Raw genomic sequence first — 25,533 nt, forward strand, 5'->3', positions numbered from 1 at the left:
ATATCAGTTGTCTCGGCCTGAGATGTGATTTTGGCAGGGTTTTGGTATCTTGAATAGACAGTCGTGTAGAATGGACACTTGGACCCGTCCCATGGTGCACAACTTGGGTCACTGAATCACATTGAATTGATGTTAGTTATGTAGATTACAATGAGGTTGGGTAGAGAAGAGCTTGATCCTCAGCGATTGGGGCAATGATGATAGACACACTAGCAGAATCAAGTATTTGTGGCCGAGTAGAACAGACCTCACGCTTCACTACGAGAAGACGAGGAGCTAATTAGCCAGGTAGACATTTCCTCGTCGAGTAGCTCACAACCTGCCTAATTAAGGAGTATAGCGGGCCATGAACTTATCACACAAAAGGCGCTTTTACTAGGCCTGCCCATGACAAACGTTGTTGTCACGAATGTATTGAAGTAAGTCCAAATTTCCTCTCGCTTTACTTGCTAATTCCACCAAAAACGCCTTGCTTGATGTCCGCGATTCCGTATCATACCAATCAATATGAACCCCGCCCATCTTAGATGCAATATGCTCCGTTCCATATCTTCCAGGCTGTTTTGTGAATGAGTAAAACGGGAAAAAAAAAGGAAGAAAAAGAGAGCCCGCATCATGCCAATATGCGACTTCCTCGCAATGCCCCGTTTATCCCGCCTTCATGGAGAATGAACCCCCCTTACTTATCCCCTTCCCCATTTGTAATCCCCCGAAACCTCATCTCCAACACCCATCGCCCATCAAAATCTACCCCCTTTCTCATCTTCGTCCCCGCCTTCTTCCACACCGCTTGCCCAAGCCCCATATCCACCAGATACAGCTTCCACTCGAGTGCCGCATCATCTGGCACGGGCACCGCTCCATCATCCACTCCAGCGATATTCCCACTAAGACCCAGCCCGGTAGTGCTAGCTGTCCCAGCAAGAGCAGCAGCAGAGGCTGCGTGGCCGACGTCACCGGGAATACCGTTCCCGCCAGCCGCGGCCTCGTCATTATAGTTGTCTGCAGCTATCATCGCCTCAAGCAAGCCTCTCTTTGGCGCACCCACGGCAACGACATACCGTGGCTTGACGTACAGCCGATTCCCGTCCACGACGCTGATTTTCCCGGATGTCGGGTCCACGCCTGAGGGAACATCCACCGCCATGACAAATGCCTCGTTACGGTTTGCCCATTCAATTAGCTCATATACTGTCGCTTGATCCCTACCACGTAGCTCTTCAAACGGAATCGCCAAGCCCAACAGGGCGTCCACAATGAGCATGACGGGCGCTGGGTTGGTGAGTGAGCTTAGCGAAGCGCGTGGGGTGTCGATGGTCAGCATTGGGATGCTGATTTTCCGGATGTGCTCGAACAAGTCGTTTTTGGCAAACACACGGCCGCCAAGGTTACGGTAGAGGCGCACCTGCTGCTGTACGTCCTCGAATAGGTGCCGCTCGTCGTCCTCGAACCCGACGAGGCACAGCAGCACGTTGATACCCTTGTTACGGAGGTGTCGCGCGGCGGTTATGGCACGACTGCCTGACTTGTTGTTGCCCGCGAGGATGACGACTGTCAACGGTGGCGCGCGGCCCGTGTTAGGATCAACGGAGCCAGCGTGGCGGACCTTGATGGCCGGATCCGTGAGCGCGGCTAATGTCACCTCGGCAATGCCCCGACCGGCGTTCTCGGTCATCATCTCGTCGGTCAGGCCGATCTCATGTTGGGCAATGCTTTCCAGATTCACCATCTGCAGTGCCGACACGGTCTCGATGCGGCGGTTTGACGGCAACAGGTGAAGGCTCTGGGACACAGTGGCCGTTGGGAGCTGCTTCCTCTTGTCAGCAGCAGTCGCGGCGCGCGACGAAAGCCGGCTGCTTGGCCGACTCCCCTTGACAGACTGAGTACGGTAATGGCTTACCCCAGAGTTGACTCTGGTCTGGTTGGAACTCGTCCTAGCCATGTCCTGCGCCTTGCGCGACTGCGACCGCCGACCTCCTGCGCCCTTACCCTCACCACGGCGCGAGCCCTGTCGGCTACCAATGCCCTGATCCCGCCCACTCAGCCGCTGCTCGTTGTGCGGTAGTCCGTCGTCGGCTTCGCTATTCCAAAAGTCATTTGGGGTCTCCTTGGATGCTGGCCTCTCCTTTGGCGCCTTCGAAACGACCTGTGTTGCATCCAGCACGTTCTCGGAGTAATGCAAGTTCTTGCCCCCGGCGGTGCCCGGCTTTGCACGAGGAACTCTGTTATGCGACACCAGTCGATCGCCTTCGTCTACCAGGTCGTCCTTTCTCATCTGCTCAAACAAGTTGTGCTTGTCAAACTTGGCCAGGCTCCCTTCAAAGTCGAACTCGCCCATCTCCTGGACGTCAGTAACATCCTCAGAAGCCCATCCGTTGTCAGCCGTCGGCCGGCCCTTGCGAGTTCGCTTGAGTGAGTTGAACGGCTGGAACGAAGCCGTGCTCTGCAGTATCGGCGTTTGCCTCCATCCCTTCCCTCTCCCAGAAGCCCCTGTTGAGGGCCCGGGCGACGCCTCGTAGTCTTCCCGAGATACCGCTTTCGTGTTGCCTGTTTTCCGCTGCCGTCGAGATTTTTTCTTCCGGCCCGCCACCTCCTCGTGACCTAAGACAGCCTCTGCAGCCTCCTCCTCGACAGACTCAACTGTAGCAGCGAGCGGCACTTCAACCTTCAGCCCCTGAAGAGACTCCGTGACCACCTTCGTAGGCGTGGCTTCCCGTGATGTACTCGCGACCTGTACCGCGGGGATAGCTACACGGCCCGGATCGCGCTTCTCGCTCGTGTTAGGTAGCTGGTGTGGTTCCGGCGCGCGGCTTGTCGACGACGTAGTAGCAGTGGTGGTAGGGGGCTTGCTGATGGCCACAATAGCGGGGTCCACAAATTCCGGCTTCGGTGGTTGTGCGGTTTGAGGAGCGGGCGCCGGGGCATAGACGGGGGCGGTCGTTGGGGTCGGGCGTGACGGGGCGGCCACCGAGTTCGGGGTGACTTCGGACAAATCGAGAATATCTTCGGATGGTATCGTGAAGCGGGGCTTCCATTCTTGGGTATTGAGTGCCCAGACTATGACACGACCAAAGACGCCAAAGTCAGCCCCTCATCCCATCCAGCGCAAAACAAACTTCCGTCCCAGAGAATGGGGTTCACTCACCATTACTGAGCGTCAAGCCGGAGCCAGCCTCGACCGCACTCACGGTTCCCTTGAGATGTATGGGCGGCGTACCGCGCACTGTCACCATCATCTGCAGCCCAATAAATTCCGACGCCATGCCGATCCGATGTTCGGGTGTGATCGCTGCTGGGCGGGGTTGGGTACCGTTGCTGAGAATCGCACAAGGAAGGGAGAAATCGGTGGTCGGGCGTTAATGCTGGGTATGTTCGCTCGTGTCCTCGGTAGCGACCTTTCCTGGTGTTCTTTTTGTCCTTTCTCCCCCGCCCTTTGCCTTAATCGTTGTTTGTCCGTTGCAAGACAAAAACCACACCCGCGAAGCAGATCTCACACGATCCTTTTGCCGAAGGCCAGAAGCCCTCCAATCAGGCCCTCTGTGAGTCTAAATAACGCTAACAGATGCGAAGCCGAGAGGAATCACAGTGGCGTGTGTTGTTGCTTGTGGAAGGAAACGACCGGAGTGGGAGCGTAGATTAAAGGTTCAAAGCGCTTGGTTGTGAGTTCCTTCCATATGCGAGCCACTCCTCAACCTTTTGTTATCGATTAAGCTTAGCGCACAAATGGACCGCCGGATCTGCGGAGTGACCGCGCCAAGACGAGAAGCGCGGGCCGTGGCTCACAGGGCGACACAAGCGCGTTAAATACGAGACTGTCTCGTAATGTTTGTTACATTACACATAAACGTGACTGGTTCCGGGGTTCACACATACTTGACACATGACGGTGCTTCCTCCGTCTGATTGTGGTAGGTACCCTCATTTGTACGACTGACTCCCATTTTTTACAATATAAAGGTACATCGGAGTGGTGTAATTGGGTTTTATCCACGGAGTCGTCGCCTCCCATCACTCTCCATCCCTCAAGTCCCTCCGATCCAGATATCCCGCCGAAAAATGACCACGATGTCGAACACCACATGAAAATAGAGGCTTGTAAGAGACAAGTACGAAAATACAGGAAGTTCCATACCTCCCCAAACCCATTGCACCCCGCCCTCTTCCTCCTTCCACTCTCCTAATGGCAATTATAATAACCTGTACCCCGTCCCATGCACTCTTCATCCCTCGTTTCCCCCTTTCATATCATGCTATCGTACTACGCAACACACTTCCTAGCCCTCACCCATAGGCCGCTATGAGTTCTTCTTGCTCCTCATCATCTGGAATCCCCACGGGATTTGTCGCTGAGCCGGCGCGGGGAAGGGTTTTATCGGGCATAAAAGTTAGGGTCCTCTGTTTTGAGTTCATGGCCGATTCGACGCTGTACAGCTTATTGTAGAATTCCACGACACGCCCATGGGCCATGACCTTGGATTTGTTGAAATTGAGCACGCACAATCCCTGCTTCGATGTCGCACGACTGAGCGCAACATACGCCTGGCCCTTCTCAAACACTTTTCCGAGATCAACTTTGACCCGCTCTAGCGTCTGGCCCTGGGCCTTGTGAATCGAGAGGGCCCACGCTAAAATCAAGGGAAGCTGCTGGCGGGATGCCTGGACCTCGCCGGTGGGCAGCTCGACCTTCCAATCCTCGGGAACGAGGAGTATTTGCCGCTCCGAGCCGTCGAGGAGGTGGAAGGAGACCAGGGGATACTCAGTAGTATCGCCCTTGGCGGCTTCAGCAAGGGCATTGGTGAACTTGGCGCGCCGTCTCGCCTCTGCGTCACCGTCGTCGAAATCATCGACACCCACACCTTTGACCTCAAACGTACTCTGCGACATAAAGGCGATAACGGTCCCCAGCGAGCCGTTTACAAGCGTGTCGTCCATATTTTTGATCAACATCACCTGAGCGCCTTTCTTCAACTCAAGGGCCGGTGGGGCCATCATGTTCGCTAGGAGCCGGTCTCGGATTTTAACGTCGCCGGTGTCAACGGATTTGTAAAAGTATGACTTTCCAGTGAGAGCCTTCAGTCGTCGCTGGTTCGAGCTTTCGACTTCATACCGTGTTGGGAACCTAGGCAAGTAATGTTAGTCGCCTGACCTTCATACCATGAAGTAATATCGATGGATGAGCTTACAATTCCGTAACCTCAAGCCCGTCATTGAAGTTCAATGGTCGACGGAGCTCCTGGAAACTCCGAACCGTCTCATCGCTGATTGTACCGAGACGCATCTCATTGAGCATTGCCGCAAATTCTAGCTCGCATTAGCAGGTATGAAAGTTTTGGCGATTCACGTAGGGCTAAGACTTACCGGGATCCCTCTGGCGGAAGACCTGGGTCAAACCAATGGTGTGGTCGATTGAGATATTCCACGTGGCAGCGTCAAAGGCAAACTTGGACTCCCTCTGTTTGGAGCCTTCTGGGACAGGCGGGAGCTGAAAGAAATCGCCCGTGATGACCAGTTGGATCCCGCCCCATGGCTGCCCATTGTTCCGAATAACCCGACCAATCTGTGACAGTTTGTCGAAAAGTTCTCCATCCACCATGGAGATTTCGTCGATAATGAGCACCTTTGTCTTGAGCCACCTATTTTTGGCTTTTGGGTTCCGCCGAATTTTCCTCACCAGAACATCGGCGTCTTCTTTCCCAAGCCCAATACCGGCGAAACTGTGCAGAGTCATTCCGCCAATGTTGCAAGCGGCCAGACCGGTGGAGGCCGTGACGGCGATCCGCTCGGGATTCCTGGCGTACCGCTTCTTGAGATCCCGAATGATGGACCGCATCAACACCGATTTTCCCGTGCCGGCGGGGCCCGTGAAAAATACACTGCGGCCCTTTTCCACCACAAGCTCCTGGACGCGACTCTGCTCCGTACTGAGTGCGATAGGGGCATTGGGCAGGACGGATTTCGTGGCTTCCCTCATGTCTTCCAGAGACACATAGGCCTTTCCGTTTTCCTTTGATTGTGTCTTGAACTGTTTCTTCTGCGCCTTGATAGCACTGTTAGTTGTCGCCCAAAGCGGGTCTTCTTTTTTTGGTGCCGGTGTAGAGGTCCCAGCTTGTTGCCGTCCCCTCGCATCGTCAATTGTTTCTCCTGCTTCTTTCGGCCAAGGAAGCTCCCTTTTTGGCCTCTTTGCAACGGCGCGAGCTGGATCGTCGTCCACTGGTGAAGCCCGTTTGAAGTTCTGGGGGGGCGGTGCCATGTGTGAGGGAGACGAGTCAGACCAGGATAATGCGCTCCCCGGGAGCTGTCTATCTTGTCCGCCGCCGGTTTCCTTCCGTTGTGATTTCGCAGGGATCGTAGGCAACGTGTCGGCGGGGACGTAGTCAAGATCGAGATCGGCATCGTCGCTGAAATCGTCGGAATTCAACGGTATTACAGGTGCGGCATCGTAAATAGCTTGTGATACGGTACGCGAGGTCTGAGAAACGCTGCTCTGAAGACCAATGAGATCGGGCTCTTCCTTGAACGAGTCGGATTTATTATAGAGAGCAGTGAACGATTTGCCACCGCCAGTGCTGCGTGTACCCGAACCCAGCACATTCACCGAATGGGTTTGCAATGGCCTGGAGACTTTTGGCGGGCCGCTCGCGGGTGGTGCTTGGAAGGGTCTCTTCTTCGAGTACATGCTGTCAATCGTGTTCTGGGTTTGCTGCTTGGGGGCGGATGACGGGTTGCTGGAATGAGACAAAGGCTTCGCGAGCGACGGCTGTTTCGCCGAGGCGGCGGTGGCCTGCTTGGCCTCAACTGCCCTCCCGAGCATTGGATGAGAATGGACGACGGCACTGCTTGAATTGGCAGTGTGCGTGTTTGCTCGACCGACGCAGCGAGCGAAGATAGTCCGATCGATGGGTAGGGCTGGTCGTCGGAAAACCAGGCCAGAGATCCCGGGCATACAGAGCAGTGGCTGCTGGGGCGGGAGCGAGGAAGTAGTTTATGATAATAGGGGTTTGTTTTGGTGGTGGGGAGCGGGCTCAGACCGCGAGGGGTGTGCCGATTGCAGATTCCAGATTCAAACACGGTCGTCGCGTCCAAGCCCTGGAAAATCGCGTCTGCAGCAGGCACGTCGTTTAGACCCCTTGTTCCCCAAAACGCGTGGTCCGTGCACGTGCCGTTTACTCTCCTAAAACCCTAACCCTAGACTCCCCGAATTTGAGTTTTGAAAATGTTGGATTCTGCATAGTACGCTAACAACATCACCTCCGACTCCCCCATCCATTGTCTCACAATTAGAATCACACACACAGGCAACAGTCGAAATTGAGCTAACCCGTACGTAAACATTAAGGGATCCCAACTAACCGTTGCATTCTCCGTGAGTCAACTCTCCCCAGCGTTGTGCATCATTTTCCGATCGCGGGTTCTCGGCGCACAACACGGGCCTCATTTCCCCAATTGTCATTCCATGCCCCCCACGCAAACGGCCCGGAAAAGGCAACTATCCACGGTTACCCCCCCGGTGCCAGCCTGTGTGGCCGACACATGTGGTCCGACCGGTCGGCAGCGTGCTCTTCTTCGGTCAGCTCATCCACCAACTGATGCGGTCCCGGTCCGTGACATGCGGGGCATTGTCTGTGCTACGTCGGACGGAGTGAGACTTGCAGAAGAAACTTCTTTTCCTTTTCTTCTCTGCTTTCGGCTTTTTTGGGTAAGCTGCTGTTATTCTTGTCTGCAGCGAACATCACGGGGACACCACCGGTGCAGCGAGCCCTTGTTCCAGACTTCCGGCACTCGGTCGGCCACTGTTCAGCTCGAGTCCGTGCCGAATCCCGAGTTGTGGTTGGACTTCTGGGGCCGGGGTAGGCTTTGCTTCCCCGATAACGCCCAATCAGGTGGCTTCCCTGCCTTGTGGCGTTCTTGAGAAAGTCACGGCCCGGGGGCCCAAAAGAGGGACCTCACCGCTGTCACAACTTCTTCCGACCCCAAACTCTCACACGACATTCAAACAATCAGCCGCTCGAACGTGATGGTGTACACTACCACTTTCCAGCAACTTGACCTTGGCGCAGATTCGAGTCCCGACAGCGAGAGGTCGAGACCTACCTGACACCCGCAGATCATAAAACAAGAGGCAGGAAAAGAGGGAACAAAAATCTTGATTTCTCAGTCAAGAAAGCTTGAGCAACCAAGCCCGAAAAAAGTTGCTCTGAACCGCCTGGACATCGTTCTGGGCAATGCTGGGCACGGCTCGGCAGCGCTTGGCGAGATAGCGTGATGAGAAACAAAGAGAACCAGTCCATGTTTCGAGTTGACCACGGCCGTCCCAGTGGAAGAATTGATCGTCCAACGCCAACGGCGGCTTCTGCCTCCCGAGACATATCTTTGGAGTGTCAAGGCTGATTGATATATTTTCGGAGACCAGGCCAGAAAGAAGCCCTCTCGTGAGTGTTGCGCCAAGGGTGACCCGACTTCCTGGATTCCACTTTGTGCCTTGGGACTTTGCCGCCAATGTCATGTTGCACGGCAAAGTGTTTCATGGGACGGCGTTTGTACGGCGTCCGGGTTGATGCGTGGGACGTCCGGGACTCGATCGAATAAACATCGCCGCCTTTGACGGCAGGGCTGCAACAAGTCAGCAGCAACCCCAACCAAATCGATTGTGACTCCCAATCGCCAATTGGTTGGCGTTCAGTTTGCATTGAATTGTTTGGTCTTTCGCCCGTTTTATCGGCAGTCGCTTCCCCAACTCGGCTCGGGACGCGTTGTCATTTGGACGACTATTTTCTCGAGCGGGAAAGAATTGACAAGGAAAGTCGGTCTCGCCGCGGAACCGACCAGGTTCGCGTGGGTTGACGTGCCAGTGAGTGCCCAAGGCGGCCCCACCCTGACTGCCTAGCGCCGACGCCGCAACTCCCCGCCAAGCCCCCTGCAAGGATAGAAGGAAATCCTGCAGGTTGGGGCAAGTACCAGCCGTCGTCGACGCCGGAAGAGTGCGTTCCCATATAAACGACCATGGATGCGCTTCCTGCCCCAATCGCGGCGAGTTCCCGTGCTCTTTTTTCTTGTTTCACGTCCAATCCAGTATCTGGGACATCTGGATTTCGAGAGACGCTTCACCCTATCATTCATTGCTTCAGGTCCCCCGTTCTTCGCCACTCATACTTGGTGTTTTGCTCTGTTTTGTCCCGTTCCTGGTCAGCTGGAGATCCTCGTCCCTTCTTTTTTTATTCTTATCTCCGGGCACACATCGTCCAGGCGGATCCTACTGATCGCGGATCCTCCCACCCGCCGCCCGACCCCAACCCCCTTATAAAAGAACGTTAAACAAGCCGTCTTGGGGGCTGAGTCAGGCTGGTCTCAGGACGACGGATTGCCGAACCATCGGAACTGTCGGGGCCCGGCCGTCCGTCTTGGATGTATCAATTGCAGACTTTTCCCCTTCAGAATCCTTGAATTGAAGGGGGACAGCGGACAGCCTTATCCGGATCACCGCCGTTGATTCCCTTTCTCTTTGCTAGCCTGTTCTGCTTCGGTATCCTCGGGAGCTGCTGAGGGCTGTGACGTCGTTCTTCAGGTCTCATCCCTGGTCACCTTAGCCGAGCCCGGGATTGGTCTTGCTCCGTTAACCACCAATCACGCCCTACGGGAATCCCCAATTGCTCGCTCTAGCCTCGCGCCGGGATTCGGACGCCACTCAACAAACTATCACAGCATTGGACAGTATCCTCAGCTCAACGCTTGACGATAGCAACAACACCCATTCGCCCTGTGCCTTCGACGGCGGCCCTCGCCATCCTACACCATGGCCTGGGACCACCTCTCCATCACGAAGCCTCACTTGGTGTATATCATCTTGGGGGGCTTCACCTCCCTTTTCATGTTATGCTCGACCATCATCAAGGAGCGCATGTACATTGGCGAGGCCACTGTGGCCACCCTTTGCGGCGTCATCTTCGGACCCCATGCCGCCAACCTCATTGACCCCGACTCGTGGGGCAGCGTCGACATTATCACCATCGAGTTCTCCCGCCTCGTCCTAGTCGTGCAGTGTTTTGCCGTCGGCGTCGAATTGCCCCGGTACTACATGGAAAAGCACTGGAAGTCCGTCACCTTCCTGCTGGTGCCCGTCATGACCTTTGGCTGGCTGGTAACAGGCCTGTTCATTTGGTGGCTGATCGAGCCCCTGGGTTGGCTCGAAAGTCTCGTTGTGGCCGCCTGCGTCACGGCTACCGACCCCGTCCTTGCCTCGTCCGTGGTGGGCAAGGGCAAGTTTGCCAAGCGAGTCCCGAAGCACTTGCGTGACTTGCTTTCGGCCGAGTCGGGCTGCAACGACGGCATGGCTTTCCCCTTTATTTACCTGGCTCTGTACCTCATTCACGACAAACAGAGCCCGAAGGAGGTCTCATTCCATTGGATCGTTTACACCATCCTCTACGAGTGCGTGTTTGGCGCCGTGTACGGCTTCATCATTGGATACCTTGCCCGCCATGGCATCAAATTCGCCGAAAAGCGCGAACTCATCGACAGGGAGAGCTTCCTGGTGTTTTACTTCGTTCTTGCCCTGTTCTGCGCTGGTTCCGGTAGTATTCTTGGAGTTGATGATCTGCTCGTTGGGTTCGCTGCCGGCGTTGGTTTCTCCAACGATGGTTGGTTCACTCAGAAGACAGAGGAGTCCCATGTCTCCAACGTCATCGACTTGCTCATCAACTTGGCCTACTTTGTCTACTTTGGCACCATCATTCCCTGGGCCGACTTTAATAATGCGGTCCTCGGGCTCCAGGCGTGGCGGCTTGCCGTCCTGGCCATATTTGTCATCCTATTCCGCCGGATTCCCGTCATGATGGCCCTTAAACCCTTCATTCCGGACATCAAAACCTGGCGCGAGGCTCTTTTCGCCGGCCACTTTGGCCCCATCGGCGTCGGTGCCATCTTTGTCGCCATGCTTGCCCGCGCCGAGCTGGAACACGAATCACCGGTTCCAATGGAAGACGAACCTAAACCCGGTGTAGAGCACTACAAGCTCATCACCCTTGTGTGGCCCATTGTTGCCTTTATTGTCGTTGCTTCCATCATCGTACACGGCTCTTCGATCGCTGTCTTCACACTTGGAAAGCACATCAACACGCTCACCATCACCATGTCATACACGCAAGCCAACGAGGACGGCCCCAGCTGGATGAACCGCCTACCCCGTATCTCGTCGCAGTCACGATCGCAAGCGAGGACCATGTCTGACACGGACGGCGATGACCTTAAGCTCCCCGAATTCCCGCCAGGCACTTTACCTCCCGTCGGGCTTCCCGGTAACTTTTTGCGTCGCGTGAAGGAGGACGACACCAGCAGACATGGCAGCCGGTCAGCCAGCCGGTCATCCTCGTTGGCCACGCGCCGGCGTAAGAAGAAGTGGGATGACGGTATTGGCCCCGGTGGCCCCATCAGCCAGTCAGCTATTTTCCCGCAGCGCCGCAGCCAGGGCGGACCTCTGTCGCCCGGGTTGCACCGCGGTAGCACGGAGCAATCTCGGACAGACGAACCACCCATGTCGCCGACGGAAGGGACGCCCCCGGCTGCCACGCAGGAGGGATCCGCTGATCACTCGTCGAACGAATCTCCCGTAAGCCCAACAGAGGAGCGCAGGCAGCCCGTTGAGATCTACGACGAAGGCGACAACATTATCATCGAAAACCGGGAGGGCGACGTATTGGCGGTGAAACCCCAGGATGATGGGGAGAATATTGCGGAGAAGGCGAAGGACCTTGCCACGGAGCTCAAGTCAGAATCCGGACCTACGGGATGGACGTACGAGTCGTTGAAGAAGCGTGTCATGAATTGGCATGAGGGCGAGCTTGCCAAGAGGAAAGCGAAGGGGAAGGATTCCACTAAGGGCGAGCCCGCCCGGGCGTTCCAGTTCGGGAGCACGGTATGTTTTCAAAAGGCTCCATCCTCAGGCTCCGCTCGACACTAACTTTGCGAATAGATTATTGTTGAAAACGAAGACGGAGATGTTCTCAAGAAATACGACTTGCCAGTGCAGAAGCAGCAGCCGGACCGGGTGAGCCAGGGGCTCAAGTACATGGGCATGGGTGTCTTTGCCAAAGCTATGGAGAAGCCTGGGGTAGAGCAGCCAGCTAGCGGGGGCGAGCCTTCTGCGTCAGGGGAACCCTCGACCGCGCCGCGGCAGCGTAGGAAGAGCGTGGTGGCCGAACAGGAAGAGGAGGATGACCGACACATCCGCTTCACCATTGGTGGCATTGGTCGGCGCATGACCAAGGAAGACTTCATCCGCGAGATGCAGACCCTGGACAAGCCGACCCGACGCGAAGTGGTAGAAAGGTCGGACGCACCCAGGGGTGTGAAGGCCATTGCCAAACAAGACGCACAGCCGCAAATCGTCGTATCCCCGCCCCAGGCTGGGGCTGTCAGCCGCCAGGACCACGCCCCCAGTGCTACCGGAGGATCGCCAGCACGTGCAGCGCAGTCCGGAAACAGCCGCACGTCCTCGAGGAATACATCCCCAGGCAAGCCAGCCTCTCCCGAAATACCAGCTCTGAGCGAGGCTGCTGAAGCCGAGGACGAAACCGACGTTGAGCGGAGGAGACGTGTGGCCGCCCTCAAGGGCATCCAGCCTTTGCCAGGGTCCACCTCAGGGCCTGGGTCTGGGTCAACCTCTGGTTCCGGTTCCGGCTCCGGTTCTGGTTCCCAAACACGGGGTCGGTCTGCGGCTCAGGCCCGTCATCATGGTGATGAAGAGGACCAAGACGAGGATGACGAACACGGTGAGACGGCAGCGGAACGGCGCCGTAGAGAGGCTGCTCTAGGCCTTGCGCCGCATGCAGATGATGACGAGGACAGTGATGATGATGATACCCCGCGGGTGCCGCCGTCGAGGCGGTCGATCCGGTTTGCTGATGTGGTGGAGAGTGGGCGGGCGAGGGAGTAAAATAGATGTTCATGAGAGGGATGCATGCGGTGTTTGGGATGAAATGATGGTTCCTGGGAACGCTACAAGGGGTACTTGGTTATGAGATGAGACATGGGCGGTATAGTGTGTGGTGGGATGAAGTATTGGATACCTATGATGAAGGCTGATGATGATTAGAGTGATGGAGATGGATAGATGGGGGATGAGTTTCAATACGCATATGGCATAGCATTGGTTAGCGACACATCGTATCATTACACGGCACAGCACAGTATAGCGCTGCATGGCATGGTATGGCATGGTATGGTATGGGTCGAGGTCATGGCTAGCATATTTGGATTTTTTCCTTATTGGGTGCAGTGGATGAAGAAATGAGCAGTCGGGTCATGTTGAACGAACGTTGGGAATGATCGGTCGCGCTAGTGGATGAGATGATGTGTCGCGAGGGCGGGGGAGGACCATTGGACTTGGTTGGGTAGGCCGAGTTTACCAAAAGCGAATGAATGAATGAATGTCTCAGATACCTTCACAACATCATCTTCCACACGTTTAAACCACCAACCCGAAGCATGGTAGCCATAGTTACCGTACATTACAAAACACCCCCACATAGATCCAGTCCGTAACCAACAACTTCCCACTCAGATGAACCCACGGTACAGTACAAATACAACTAAATACCATGCGGATTACTTACAAAACAGTACTTGCCCCCCCATCACGCCATCAACGAAGCAGCCAACATCACCAGCCCACCTAGCCCGTCCCCATCCATATCCGCACACCAATCCTCCCAGCTCGGTGCCGTCTTCAATTTCGGGGTAGCCGCTGCTGCTCCCCAATCTCCAAACCCGCGGTGGGTCGATGGTTGAGTGTGGAAACGGGTGTTACCAACGGGGTGTTTTGGGTTGTGGGCAGTGGGTGTTGTGGTGGAGGTGGTGAAGGTGGTTGAGGTTGGAGTGAGGGAAGGAGGGAGAGAAGCGGTGTCGGCTAAACAGTGGAGGTTGAGGGTGTTAACGCGGGTGAGTGTGCCGGTGGCTGAGAGGGCGAAGACTGATGGGGCGTTGGGAGTGTGAGTGTGGGCGTGAGTCTGGTTGTGGGGCGTTGTAGCAGGGACAGAGAGAGAAGGGGCTCCTGAAACGCCGTCATCATCACCATAGTCGTCGCTGTCATCGGTTATGACGCCAGTACCAACGCTAGGTGGGACAACTTGTTGATGGAACCCAGTTTCTTCGTCCCAGTCCTGTTCCTCTTTCCTCTCCTTCTCCCGCTTCTCTCTGTTCCTTTCGGCTTTCCAAGCTGGCCCGTCGCTGGCCTCCCAGAGCCGTCGGCCAGATGGCAGTGGTGCAATGAGGAGGTTGGAATCTTGTCGCGAGTGGCACATGCCGGCGGGGGTGAAGTAGACTAGGAGGTCGAGGACTTGGTAGATTACGCAGAGTCTGCGGGTGGTTATTAGCATGTGCTTGGATTTGGGCGTCTTGGGTTGTGTTCGCGTAGGAATGGAATCTGACTAACCTCCGTAACGACTCCTCGTGAATCCAATTTTGCCAGTGGGTGTCAAGACTTGTGGTTGGGCTGGGTCTGGGCTCGGCGGACTTGACACGGCCGAGGGTTGCAGCGAGTGCCTGTGAGGTGTGATTAGCCGTCAAGCCTAAGAGATATTTAGTAGGATAGAACAAGAAGAACTTACAATGACGGTAGCAACTAATAGCGAGTCAATGTCACTGTGTTCGCCCTGGCCCTCGTCGACTCTCAAAATGAGGTAGATGGCTGCAGCCTGCAGGCTAGCGAGTAACTGCCACTTGTTCCATCCAGGACACTGGAATACCCAAACGTCAGTTATTAACCACCCTCAAACTCTCCATGATAGACACAGGCAAAAAGCAAGGGGGGAAAAGGTGCATGTATGTACATACCTCTCCCAAAAACCTCTCACACTCCCCCTTCACATTCCTCCAAAACAACCCCCTGCTCCCCTTCACCCGACTAGTCATGACATGCAACAAACTCAAACAGTTATTCAACGGCTCCATATCATCATCCTCACTCCCCAACGACGGAGACGCCATGATACGGTGGTGAATAAACGGCGGCAAGGTGTCATGCCGTAGGACCATGAGTGGGTAAGACTTAAGCGTATGCAAGACCAAGTGGGCTGTCCGCAGGGTTTGAGGGGCTGCAGCGCTGGTGTGGCGCTGGGTGAGGGTGCCGAAGAGATAAGGGGGTTGGTTGACGGGCGCGAATAGAGACGGGATGGTGCTGGTGAAGGACTCGGGGGGTTGTAGTATGGCGGGTGTTGTGAAGGGGTTCGACAAGGGGAGGATGTCCTGGTTGGGGGTTGTTGACCAGGTGTCGGTGATGCGGTCGTCCAAATCCACGACTGGGAAGCTCCATTCGAATTCATGGTCGGCTTCTTCAGTTAGGGAATCGGATGATGTTGATCCTAAACCAACATCGGAAGGGGCCAAAGAGGGTCGTCGGACCACACGCGAGACTCCATGTTGTTTGTCGTGTGCCGGACCTTCATGTGGACGCCTACCCCGGCTAACACCCTTCCCAACTGGATACCGGCAATCCACGCCCCGGGTAATGCATCCAGAGCATGCCGGCCTCTTGTTGTCACAGCGGGACTTGCGTTTCACGCAGGTGATGCAAGCTTTGGACCGAGGTAAGGGCCCCTCTTTCCGAGTCCGACAATAGTACTCATGTCTTTTGAGAGTAGACTCTAAGCAATGACGTCTGGATTTAGTACATATCTGTAGAATAAGGGGTTGAGGGCGGAACAGTTTGTCCGGTCAAGTTTACTCACGCTTGTCGAACGGCTTATTACACCGTGGGCACCGCAAAACCGAAGCGGAATGTGTGTAGTGCTCGGCCATTTCGATTTGTTCAGTCCAAACAAGAATATCAATGGCCAGAGAAGGATACAAAATCTAGAATCCGAATGTTAGAGGAATACAAATCGTGTCCGCAGCGGTGCAAGTTGAGAAATAGACCATTCAGACAGAGTCGGCTAACAGCATTTGTCAGCTGAATGTGACACCACTTAGACAGCCTCCGTCGGGCGGAACAAATTGTACATGACACATGCGGAGCATTTTGAAAACACCAAAAATGAGGTTAACAATCGCGCGAACAAAAGATTCCCGGAACATGTTCGGAATACATTGTTCTATGACAAATGAGATCATTGTCGGTGCTTCTAGTGACGCGCTGACAATACGTGCAAACATGGCCTTGGAGGCGCCACCAACGATAGTGGTCCCTAAACGTCATGTCAAGTCGGCGTATAAGATGAACCAACATCACAATTTAGAACCTTTCCAGTAGCCCAAAGCATTCAAACTCATCACTGCAACATCAATCATCTTGTAGGCTCTCATCAAGTTACCAGTTACCGACACCCACCACTTACACTTACCAACACCCACCACTTACACTTACCAACACCCACCATGACTGTCAACGCCCCCTTCCCTTCGCCCACTCCCACCTGGCACAACAACACTTACGCCGCCCTTTCTCCTAAACGCCCGGAGCTCTCCGCCAAGGGCAAGAATGTCCTCATCACCGGTGGTGGTACAGGTATCGGCGCGGCCACAGCCCGAGCCTTTGCCGAAGCCGGCGCGGCACGCATCGCCCTTCTCGGCCGCCGTGCCCAGCCTTTGCTCGACACCAAGGCTGCCCTCGAGCGGGAGTTTGGCTCCTCTGGCAGCGGACTGCAGGTCTATACCTTCCCGACAGACGTGACCAAGCAGAGCGAGGTCAACGCTGCGTTCTCGGGCTTCCTTGGAGACGCCGACAACGCCAACCACCAGAAAATCGACGTCGTAGTCAGCAACGCAGCTTTCACCGGACCCTTCGAGCCCGTGAGCAACGTCGACGGCGACGCCTTTCTCCACGCCATCAACGTCAACCTCTCGGGTGCGCTGTACGTGGCGCAGGCGTTCCTGCGGTACGCAGCGCCCGACGCAGTGGTCGTCAATGTGTCCTCGTCGGCGGCGCACCTCGAGTTTGGTGGAGCGGGGCTCGTGGCATACAGCACCGCCAAAATGGCCGGTGTGAGGATTTGGGACGCCCTGGCGGCGGCGAACCCGAAATTGGGCGTCTTCCACATCCAGCCCGGTGTGGTGGATACAGATATGAACCGCGAAGTTGGCGGGGTCAAGGCCGTGGGCCATGAGGATCATGGTGAGTATCCATAGAGGGGGGCGGTCTTTGAGAAAGGAACTTTGATGCTAATTCTGTTCTTTTAGTGTCTTTGCCGGGTACATTTTCCCTTTGGCTGGCTAGCCCCGAGGCTCGGTTCTTGAACGGAAAATTCCTGTGGGCCAATTGGGATGTGGAGGAGCTCAAGGCTCGTCGCGAAGAGCTGGAGACCACCTCATTCCTCAACCTTTCGCTCGGTGGATGGCCTTTTGGAGAACCGGGCTGGAAGCCGGTTTGGAATGCCAACTGAGACTGTACGACACGAACCTGGTGCCTTGCCCACTAGAAATTTCCTAGATAGTTAGTTAGATAAATGAAAAATTGTACACGGATGTTCCTCGATTGGCTAGCTCATGATGGGTTTTGCATTCAGTGTAGATGTCTCGGAAACTCGAAAAAATTCAGCCAACAAAAAAAGTGTCAAAAATCCACGTTGTGGTTCGCCCTAGCTGTAGAAAGTGCGACCGTCTCACGTTGAATTTGTTTTTTAGGAAGTCGCAAGTTGGCCCACAGCGAGCCGCAGTTCCCCTTGCCGTTAAGGGGGGAAGTCTTGGCAACCCCACCAAGCCGTGGCTGAACCCGCAAAGGGTGACGTGAGCTACAGGGGGGAGCATGTGCCCTTCTTCGCTGTCTCTTCTCCCCTCCCCCCACTAGCATGGCGGGGTCGAAGATGATTGACCAAAGACGGCGGCAATGCGCCCAGTGCTTGCGTCTCATGCCCGGGTTGAACTCAGCCTCGTGCGCAACTCCTAAGAGCAATGAAAGCTGCCGCCTGACCCACCGCGGCCTCGTCAGCACACTATCTCTGCCACTTTGCTTGCGCTGCTCCCTTTCTCTGGCAACCTTAATAAGTCTTTGCTGTTTGTTACCTCGAGCCCCACTCGAAGCAGCCTGCTTTCAAGTACTTGAATTAACCTCAACCAACAAACAAACTCACTCGTAATATTTGTTGTCCCTTTAATCTGTCCCGTTTTGTCGAATCCCCGCCCAAAGAGCCCGGCGAGAAGCTCCACTGTAACAGTAACAGCACAGTCTCGGGAGACGAGGTGCTCACAACGCCCTCAAAACAAGATGCTGGACGAGAACCTACCCACCTTCCGGCTCAAGCTGTCGTCGGACAACCCCCAGTCCAGCATCCTTTACTTCACACAAAACGGATCCGAGCCTGCGGCCGAGTACTTGATCCGACGGGCGGACCCGGCTCTCCCCGCCTCGCGGAGCAAGTATGCCACGGCCATATGCGACCCTCACAACACCGATGTAGTGTATGCAGAAGTGCTCGTCGAACCGGAGTGGTCTCAACCAACTCTCTCGGCTGCCGAGGTCCGCGCCCAAGCCCAGTCCGGTGCGCCCCTTGCACCGGCCGTCGCCCAGATCCCGGATAGCTTCACCGTCCAGCTCTACAACCCAGACCAGTCAGTGACCATCAAGATGGTGGCCGGGTCGTGGGGCAAGAATAACACCTGGGAATTCGAACTTCCGGTGCAAACTTTCCGCACGCCCACGACTAGCGCCCTGGATCGCGAGCACCAGGACAACTCGCCCGCAGCGGCTGACCTAATTCCGCGTGTCATGTTTCGCTGGAAAAAGGACGGGCTCCTGAGCAAAGACATGACCTGTTACATGACAGGCACGCGGCTCGGCTCGCGCAAGAACAAGGAGCCCGATATCACCGTTGGCTTGTTTCGGGCGGCGAAGGAGAGCATCCTAACCGTCTACCAGCCGAACCTACACCGGGTCGAGGTGGAGGACCGAAAGGGACTCGAGTTGGTGCTGCTCTTGACCTCGGAAGTCATCAAAGACCTCTGGCTGCTCCCCAAGATTGACGTTTTCAACGTCCAAGGTGGGGCAGGTCCAGCGCTCAATGGAGGCAAGAGAAAGAACTCACGCCCCCTACCGGCTACCGCTGCTGTTGTTACAGCCCCGATGTCCGGCGCATTGTCGAATACCCCTCCCGCTGCAACGACGGCTTCTTCCTCACACCCGCCACCCGCAAACCCGCCTAGCAACCCCGCTGTGCCTGTTGTTGCTGCTGCTGCTGCCGTCCCGCCCGCAGCTAACAACGCCCAAGTAGACGCCGAAACCCGACGCCTGCAAGCTGTGGTCGAGCGCGAGCAGCGTGAGCGTGAAAAGGCCGAGCGCGCCGAACAAAAGCGCATTAAGAAGATGATCGAGGAAGAAGAGAAGGAACAGCGCCGTCGCGAGGCCGAAGTGGCCAAGGAAACCGAACGCCTGCGCAAAATGTACGGTGTCGAAGGCCAGGATCTCCCATCAGACCGTCCCGCTCTCCCTCCTCGTGCACAACAAACAGCAGCACCGCCAGCGCCAGGAGCATCACAGCCCGTCCCTACATCGCCTCAGCAACAGCTCAACCCATGGGGCTACACCGGCGGCCCGGCACCTAGCCTACCCCCGCGCCCCGTCAGCGCTGGCCCACAACCACATTACGCTCCGCCACCAGGCCAAAGTAACACCAAACCTTCCCCCACTCAACAACAAGGCCCCTTCCACTCGGCCACGCTGAATACGCTGTGGAAGGGCGCTGCGGGGGGGCTACAGCAACTACAAAGTCAGGTGCAGCAGCATCAAGCAGGGGGGTCAGGGGGAGGTGGGAGAGGTGCTGGCGGGAGGAGGGGCACAGAGGAGGAGGACAAGGCGAAGATTAGGAAGAAGAGGAGTTCGCACTGGTAGGACGACCGGGGCAGAGAAGGTGAAAGGTGGAAGTGGAGGTCAAAAGGGCAGGCTCAGACTTTTGAGGGTTGTTGTTGTCTGTTGGTCATGAGGGTTGACGGCATAGGGCAGCGGGAAGTGAGATTTATAGCAATGCCCATGATTTATACGCATCTAAAACGTACATAGAACTTTTGGATACGTGACCTCTTTTTTATTTTCTTTTTTTCCACGTGTGCTATCGACTGCTTACTCTATATTTTTGGTAGGATCAAGGGGATGTTCGTTTGACACCTCAAACATCAAGGAAGACAAGGTTAGATGACTAGTGACACATCTCCCAGGTCTAGCATTCTTATACGGTGCAACACTTTGAAGTCTGTCTACCAACTAAGTAACATTTCATCCCAACTCACAACTCACCAAGCACGTGATGAATACCTATCCGCCCGTCCAATTCCTACATCCCAGTCAACCACCAGCATACCCCGGGAAAAGGGAAAGAAACAAAATGGCGAAAGTTCCAGAAGGTTTATTTGTCAATGGTCTTTTACCAGGCTCCCAAGGCATGACCGGCGGGGAGAAGGAAAGAAGTGCGGGGGAGAAAAGGGAAAAGAAAAAGGTGAAACGCGGAGTTAGCCCTTGGTGGTGAAGGGGAACGGGGGTCAACCCTTTTGAGAGTGTGGCCGTTTGGGGGAGGGGTTGAGGGTTAGCGGTTTCAAAAACTTTTTGGAGGGCTTGGATGGCCGGTTTAGTGTAGGTACTTCGTACCGGGGATGAATTCTGGAATTTGAGAGGGGATTGAGGATTGGGCTTGATGAAGATTAGAACTGTTTTGGTTGTTTATTCCTTCTTTCTTTAGTTTTTTAAACAAAAAGATGCTGTGGGCTGCGTAGCTATCTAACTTACATACAGCCTTGCGCTCCCCAAAATAGACCGTGGAGACCGCGCGCTGAAGAGAGAAAAAGCATCCACACTGCATGGCAACCAACCTCAGGTGTAACCCTTTGAGCGAATGGCGAACGCCCAAAGCGATCTTGCAACTTGCAACCGCGATTGGACCGCGGTGGCGCTCGGGGGGTAACGCGGACTGAGGCTGTGTAAGAGGAGACCGCGTATGCGGACAAGGCAGGTTGGCAGGGCGGATAGTAACACGGACCAGACTAGTTTCTAGGCCCCCTGCTGCACTTCCTAAAGATGGAACGATCGATGGTGAAGGTTGAGGGGGCGTTGTCCAGGCTTAGGATTAAGGCGAACGAGCTGGTTATTGGGGTTTGTACATACGCCCGAGAGATAGGAGGTCGATAAATGCGGATTTGGGGCCTGTATTTTGTACCGTCAAGCAGGTCGTCTAGCTGCTGGCCGACATCCGCTAGGGCAGAATGGCCGTGCTGGATCACTGGTAAAATATTGACGGGGCTTTGTTCAGTAAAGTAGCACCAGATATCAATTATCTGCTCAGCTGCCTCTGATAAGTCTAAATGCGGACAATCCTTTGGGTTAAAGCGCACAAGCTGAGTTAGCTGACCGCGGTTGGGGCAAGGGAAAAAGACATTTTGGTGATGATCAAAGAGACCCGATACATCGGCTAAGCCAATGAAAAAAAATGGTATGACTGTAAACACTGAACCTGGGGACGGACTTCGCTCGGTGAGGCGATGACTGTCCGTATTCCGTAATGTTTGGTTGAACCAGCAAGGGGGCTTGGTGGACTCTCAAGATCCCATAACAGGCCCGGCCAGCCCAGCACCAGACGACCGGACGGCCAGGCCGGGGCGGCCGGGGGCGTTTCGGATCGTCTGATGAAGCAACCGGACGCTTGGGTTGAGTTGACGTACCCATCCTCCCATCTCCCGCCCTGGCGATTGAAGTTTGGCTGTAAGAGGAAGTAGGATATCGTCCACATGACGGAGAGTACAAACGAAACCATCGGTGGAAAGATGGTAACGAACCCCAAAAGGCGGTTTGCAACAGGCAATAGCCTTGCCACAAACCGAGTCACTTGACTCGTTGCCCCAATATGAGAAGAAGACGAAAAAGAAAGAACAAAAAAAAGAACAAACGGCCCGGACTCGCCCATTCTGCAGGCCGGGACTCGAAAAAGGGCCAAGCTGAATCAAGTTCCGTCACGGACAGGCGGTTGGAAAAATAAGGCGGGCCTGCTTGGCCCTGTCTGACCAACAGGGGTGGTGCGCAAAGGCGCAAAGGAGTCGCAAAAAGGGAAGAAGTGGAGGGAGGGGCGAAGAGGGTAAATTTAGCGCTAGTCCAAATAGGGAAAAGAACCACTTCCCAGCGGCCAAGCGAGCGGCTACCCGAGCCCCCAGGCCCGCAATCAACAACCGACCTCTCCGCCCGCATCGACGACGCTTGCAAAGTTGCAAACTCGGCTTTCTCGACCTGAGGCTGCGAGGAAGCAAGTACCACTGCGACCACTCTGTACCTTTCCCCCTCCCTACGGGCCGTCGATTCAGGCTCGCCGTTGCGACAGAAACCCCTCTCAAAAAGCTCGACTCCGAAAAACGAACCGCGGCTCGATCCGATCGAGGGGCTGAACGACCTCCACTAAACGCTCAACCCCAACGCTCAAACCCACGACGCTCAACCCACAACGCTTAATCCCCAACGCCCGTTTGTTGCAAGCTGGGATCTACTTGCCGTTGTCCTCCTATCTTCCACCCCGCGATCGACCATCGGCCATCTGCAGTGACCCTCCCCCCCCTGGAAGTCGATCCTCCGTTCGAAGTCAATCACTACGACCCCTCGTCGCTTGTTCGTTGTTTGGATCGAAACGACGTTACACCGCCGACTAAACCTTTCCCAATCTTCCGACGACTACACGAGCAGAAGATACCTCTATATCATCGCTCTGCTTTATTCTGATCGGCTTCGACCAACCTCGCCCGAACCATTTCGGGCCCCAGTCGGCCATTGTAGAATTCCTGAGCACACCCCGCTAACTCGGCCCTCGCCGCAGCCTAGGCCGTGAGGGCCCCTAGCGTACTCAGCCATGAACTTCGACTCAGGCACGGCCTACGCCGAGTCGGATGCCGACGACGAGTACGAGCGAGACATCCACGGCAGCTCGCCCATTGCCACCGACGTCGAGAACTCCCCCATCGACTCCGACCCGCCCTCCGCCGAGCACACCCCGACCACCTATGGCGCCTACCGCTCCAGCGCCGACCGCTTACCGGAGACGATTATTTCGGAGTGGAATGCTGATGAGTGTGCGGATTTTATTGCCAGCATTGGACTACAGCAATATGCCGATATTTTCATAGGTAAACACGAGACAATTACAACACCACGGGCTAGGATGTGGTGATGAGGATGGATAATGGACGACAAATGCTGACAAGTTGTGTGCTTCTTTGTAGAAAACGAAATTGTTGGAGAGGCCCTTGTTGCTCTGCAACATGAAGACCTCAAGGCGATGGGAATCCTCTCTGTTGGGCACCGACTCACCATCCTCAAGTCGGTGTTTGACGTCAAAAAGGCACAGGACGTGCCTATCGAATCCGATCATTACATGCCACTAAGTGAGTCGTGCGCGGCCTTTTATGTATTATGGGGCCAATTAGTCCCAAAACCTATCCGTGCTAACAACATACTGTGTCACAGCCGCCGAGACACAAGCCCAGTCGTCGTACGCCACGCTAAAAGACATCAAGCAGCTGGTGGAACAGTTGCGCCTACGAGACGAGCGGATATCATTAGTCGAGCAGGACATCCGCAGATTAATGGAAGACTACCGGAAACTACGCGAAGACGTCCTCCCAGCAGTGCGCATGGTCAAGGACGCCCAACAGCCGCTGCCCAACCTCACGAACGGGCCATCGTATGAGAACACGTTATCACCACCCGCACCGACGCCATCAACGGGCGGTCCGGGCAGTGCCGGCCTCAACCGGCAATACTCCACCAAGAGAATCATGCTAGGCACCACGCCAAAGGCGACATCCCCGACACATCTCCAAACAAACCACGACCGTTCCATCGTCGAACAGACCCTCGACCCTGCCAGCGCCGCTGAGCGCGCCGTCATGTCGTCCTCCCACCTAGCCGCCATGAACGGCTCTGGTGGTAGTGGGAACAACATCTCGCCCTCTTACCCTTCCCCCAATATGCCCTCGCCGACCTCTCCACCCACTGGTATGCTCCCCAACGCCACACTTGGGGCCCGCTCCTACCGCTCTGCCGACCAACCGACTCCTTCCTCCCGCTCCACCTTCGCACCCGACGACCACTACTCCAGCAACCCCCTTCCTTCATCCGCCTCCTCCACCTCCACCAAAACCACAACCGTCCCGGCCCCCGTCAGCGCGCCACGTCGCATGCAAACCCCAGCCCCCGAAACTCCAGGTTCCGCCAGCAACGCCTCAGTCGAGATCTTCAAGTCCTTCCGCGTCAGCATGGATGACCCATGCTACAAGGTCCTGCCTGCCGCGCTCAAGAAATACCAAATCAACGCCCCCTGGGACCAGTACGCGCTGTACATTGTGTACGGCGACCAAGAACGGTGTCTCGCACTCGACGAAAAACCACTCATCCTCTTCAAGCAGCTAGACAAAGAAGGCAAAAAGCCCATGTTCATGCTGCGAAAAACGAATAACGGCGGACTCGGAGGGGATATCGGTGGGTCAGGCAGTAACACCGCAGGGTTCGGTAGCGGCGGGATAGGTTCTGGCGGGTTAGGCTCAGCAGGCGGAGGTGGTGGAGGAGGAGGAGGAGGAATGGGCGGGGGTAGTGGCATAGACTCGGCGCCGGGAAGCGCGGGTCTACCACCCCCTGGGAGAGGGGCCGCTTTGCCTGGGTATGATCCGCCTGGTGGCATCATTTAGGCGCATGATCGCAGGAAGGGGATCAGACGGGCCAGCGGGGGGCGTAGAAGGAGTAGGAGGCCGAGGGCTGTGGGATGATTGGTAAAAAGATATAGGGTCTTTCTAACTCGGGGTGTGTGTATGAGCTTCGGTTGGATAAGAAAGAGTAAGGAATTACGTTGGAACGAGGTGGAGACTTTACGAAATCTACCTTGAGGACAGAACAGAGAGAAAGTGATCAAAAAAGCAGGCATGAGCAAAATGGGCTGACATATAGGCCTCAGTGTACCAATCGCTAAACTACTGCGCTATGTACGTGAAAGGGAAGATTTTAACACAAGGTTTTGGTGGATTTGGGCAGGGAAAATGTGTACTTTTGGGGGCATCAGGACGGTTCTTCTGATCAACGTAGCAAAGGACGGGATGGGGCTGGGTAGAATACTTTTAGGTGGGATAGGATGGGATGGAGTAAGGAAACAGGAAGAAAGCATCATATCCTTCGTTTCCTTATTGTTGACATCTGTGTTGCTATTGCGTTGTTGTGATCATGTCTTGGTCTAGCTTCTGTTTATGTGTGGCTCTTGCATGAGAATCACGAGGCAGGTCCATCCGTTTGACTTGTCTACGGAAATGCGAATCGCCGTCGAGGAGTTACATAACATGTCACAGTTCACTTAGACACCCGCCTGCAAAAAGGGTTGCAAGTACACTAATTGAGCTATTTAGCTACATGGGGTATATCCCTTCCTTACACGCCGTCCCCTAATCTTAACAAATCTGTGGGTTCATCAGGCTACGTACATATTGTACTAGCCGAACCCGAAACCTCAACCCTAAACCTAGACAATGGTGAAAATAATGCCGGCGATGATGGCCATGGCAATGACAATGGCCATAGCCGTATTGAGAACAAGTGGCGATAGA

At 55.3% G+C, this 25,533-nt stretch overlaps 7 protein-coding genes across 7 annotated transcripts; 5 read left to right on the top strand and 2 right to left on the bottom strand.

Annotated features, from left to right (window-relative positions):
• Nucleotides 1-679: 679 nt before the first annotated feature.
• C8A04DRAFT_14859 (YjeF-related protein N-terminus-domain-containing protein) lies at nucleotides 680-3,263 on the bottom strand (the record flags this gene model as incomplete). The annotated part of the gene is made up of 4 exons (XM_062778264.1): nucleotides 680-858; nucleotides 967-1,807; nucleotides 1,901-3,057; nucleotides 3,146-3,263. 4 exons carry the CDS (start codon nucleotides 3,261-3,263, stop codon nucleotides 680-682), a joined length of 2,295 nt encoding a protein of 764 aa, XP_062633880.1.
• A 2,223-nt stretch (nucleotides 3,264-5,486) lies between these two features.
• Nucleotides 5,487-5,990, top strand: C8A04DRAFT_14868 (uncharacterized protein; the record flags this gene model as incomplete). Its single annotated transcript, XM_062778269.1, has 1 exon — nucleotides 5,487-5,990. A coding segment is annotated over one exon (504 nt), but the record flags the coding sequence as incomplete, so codon positions are not given.
• A 3,800-nt stretch (nucleotides 5,991-9,790) lies between these two features.
• Nucleotides 9,791-12,928, top strand: C8A04DRAFT_14880 (alkali metal cation/H+ antiporter Nha1 C terminus-domain-containing protein; the record flags this gene model as incomplete). Its single annotated transcript, XM_062778274.1, has 3 exons — nucleotides 9,791-11,908; nucleotides 11,966-12,589; nucleotides 12,716-12,928. 3 exons carry the CDS (start codon nucleotides 9,791-9,793, stop codon nucleotides 12,926-12,928), a joined length of 2,955 nt encoding a protein of 984 aa, XP_062633882.1.
• A 1,255-nt stretch (nucleotides 12,929-14,183) lies between these two features.
• Nucleotides 14,184-15,789, bottom strand: C8A04DRAFT_14852 (uncharacterized protein; the record flags this gene model as incomplete). The annotated part of the gene is made up of 5 exons (XM_062778261.1): nucleotides 14,184-14,349; nucleotides 14,426-14,505; nucleotides 14,601-14,729; nucleotides 14,827-15,635; nucleotides 15,720-15,789. Coding segments are annotated over 5 exons (1,254 nt in total), but the record flags the coding sequence as incomplete, so codon positions are not given.
• A 576-nt stretch (nucleotides 15,790-16,365) lies between these two features.
• On the top strand, nucleotides 16,366-17,369 carry C8A04DRAFT_39811 (uncharacterized protein; the record flags this gene model as incomplete). The annotated part of the gene is made up of 2 exons (XM_062784721.1): nucleotides 16,366-17,101; nucleotides 17,167-17,369. The coding sequence occupies 2 exons, from the start codon at nucleotides 16,366-16,368 to the stop codon at nucleotides 17,367-17,369; spliced, it is 939 nt and encodes a 312-aa protein (XP_062633884.1).
• An 821-nt stretch (nucleotides 17,370-18,190) lies between these two features.
• On the top strand, nucleotides 18,191-19,810 carry C8A04DRAFT_31931 (uncharacterized protein; the record flags this gene model as incomplete). The annotated part of the gene is made up of 1 exon (XM_062781923.1): nucleotides 18,191-19,810. One exon carries the CDS (start codon nucleotides 18,191-18,193, stop codon nucleotides 19,808-19,810), a length of 1,620 nt encoding a protein of 539 aa, XP_062633885.1.
• A 2,986-nt stretch (nucleotides 19,811-22,796) lies between these two features.
• On the top strand, nucleotides 22,797-24,630 carry C8A04DRAFT_14884 (uncharacterized protein; the record flags this gene model as incomplete). Its single annotated transcript, XM_062778275.1, has 4 exons — nucleotides 22,797-23,070; nucleotides 23,167-23,328; nucleotides 23,411-24,499; nucleotides 24,587-24,630. 4 exons carry the CDS (start codon nucleotides 22,797-22,799, stop codon nucleotides 24,628-24,630), a joined length of 1,569 nt encoding a protein of 522 aa, XP_062633886.1.
• Between the last annotated feature and the right edge of the window lie 903 nt (nucleotides 24,631-25,533).

Source organism: Dichotomopilus funicola, assembly GCF_033296635.1.
Source record: "Dichotomopilus funicola strain CBS 141.50 unplaced genomic scaffold C8A04scaffold_76, whole genome shotgun sequence".
NCBI lineage: Eukaryota > Fungi > Ascomycota > Sordariomycetes > Sordariales > Chaetomiaceae > Dichotomopilus > Dichotomopilus funicola.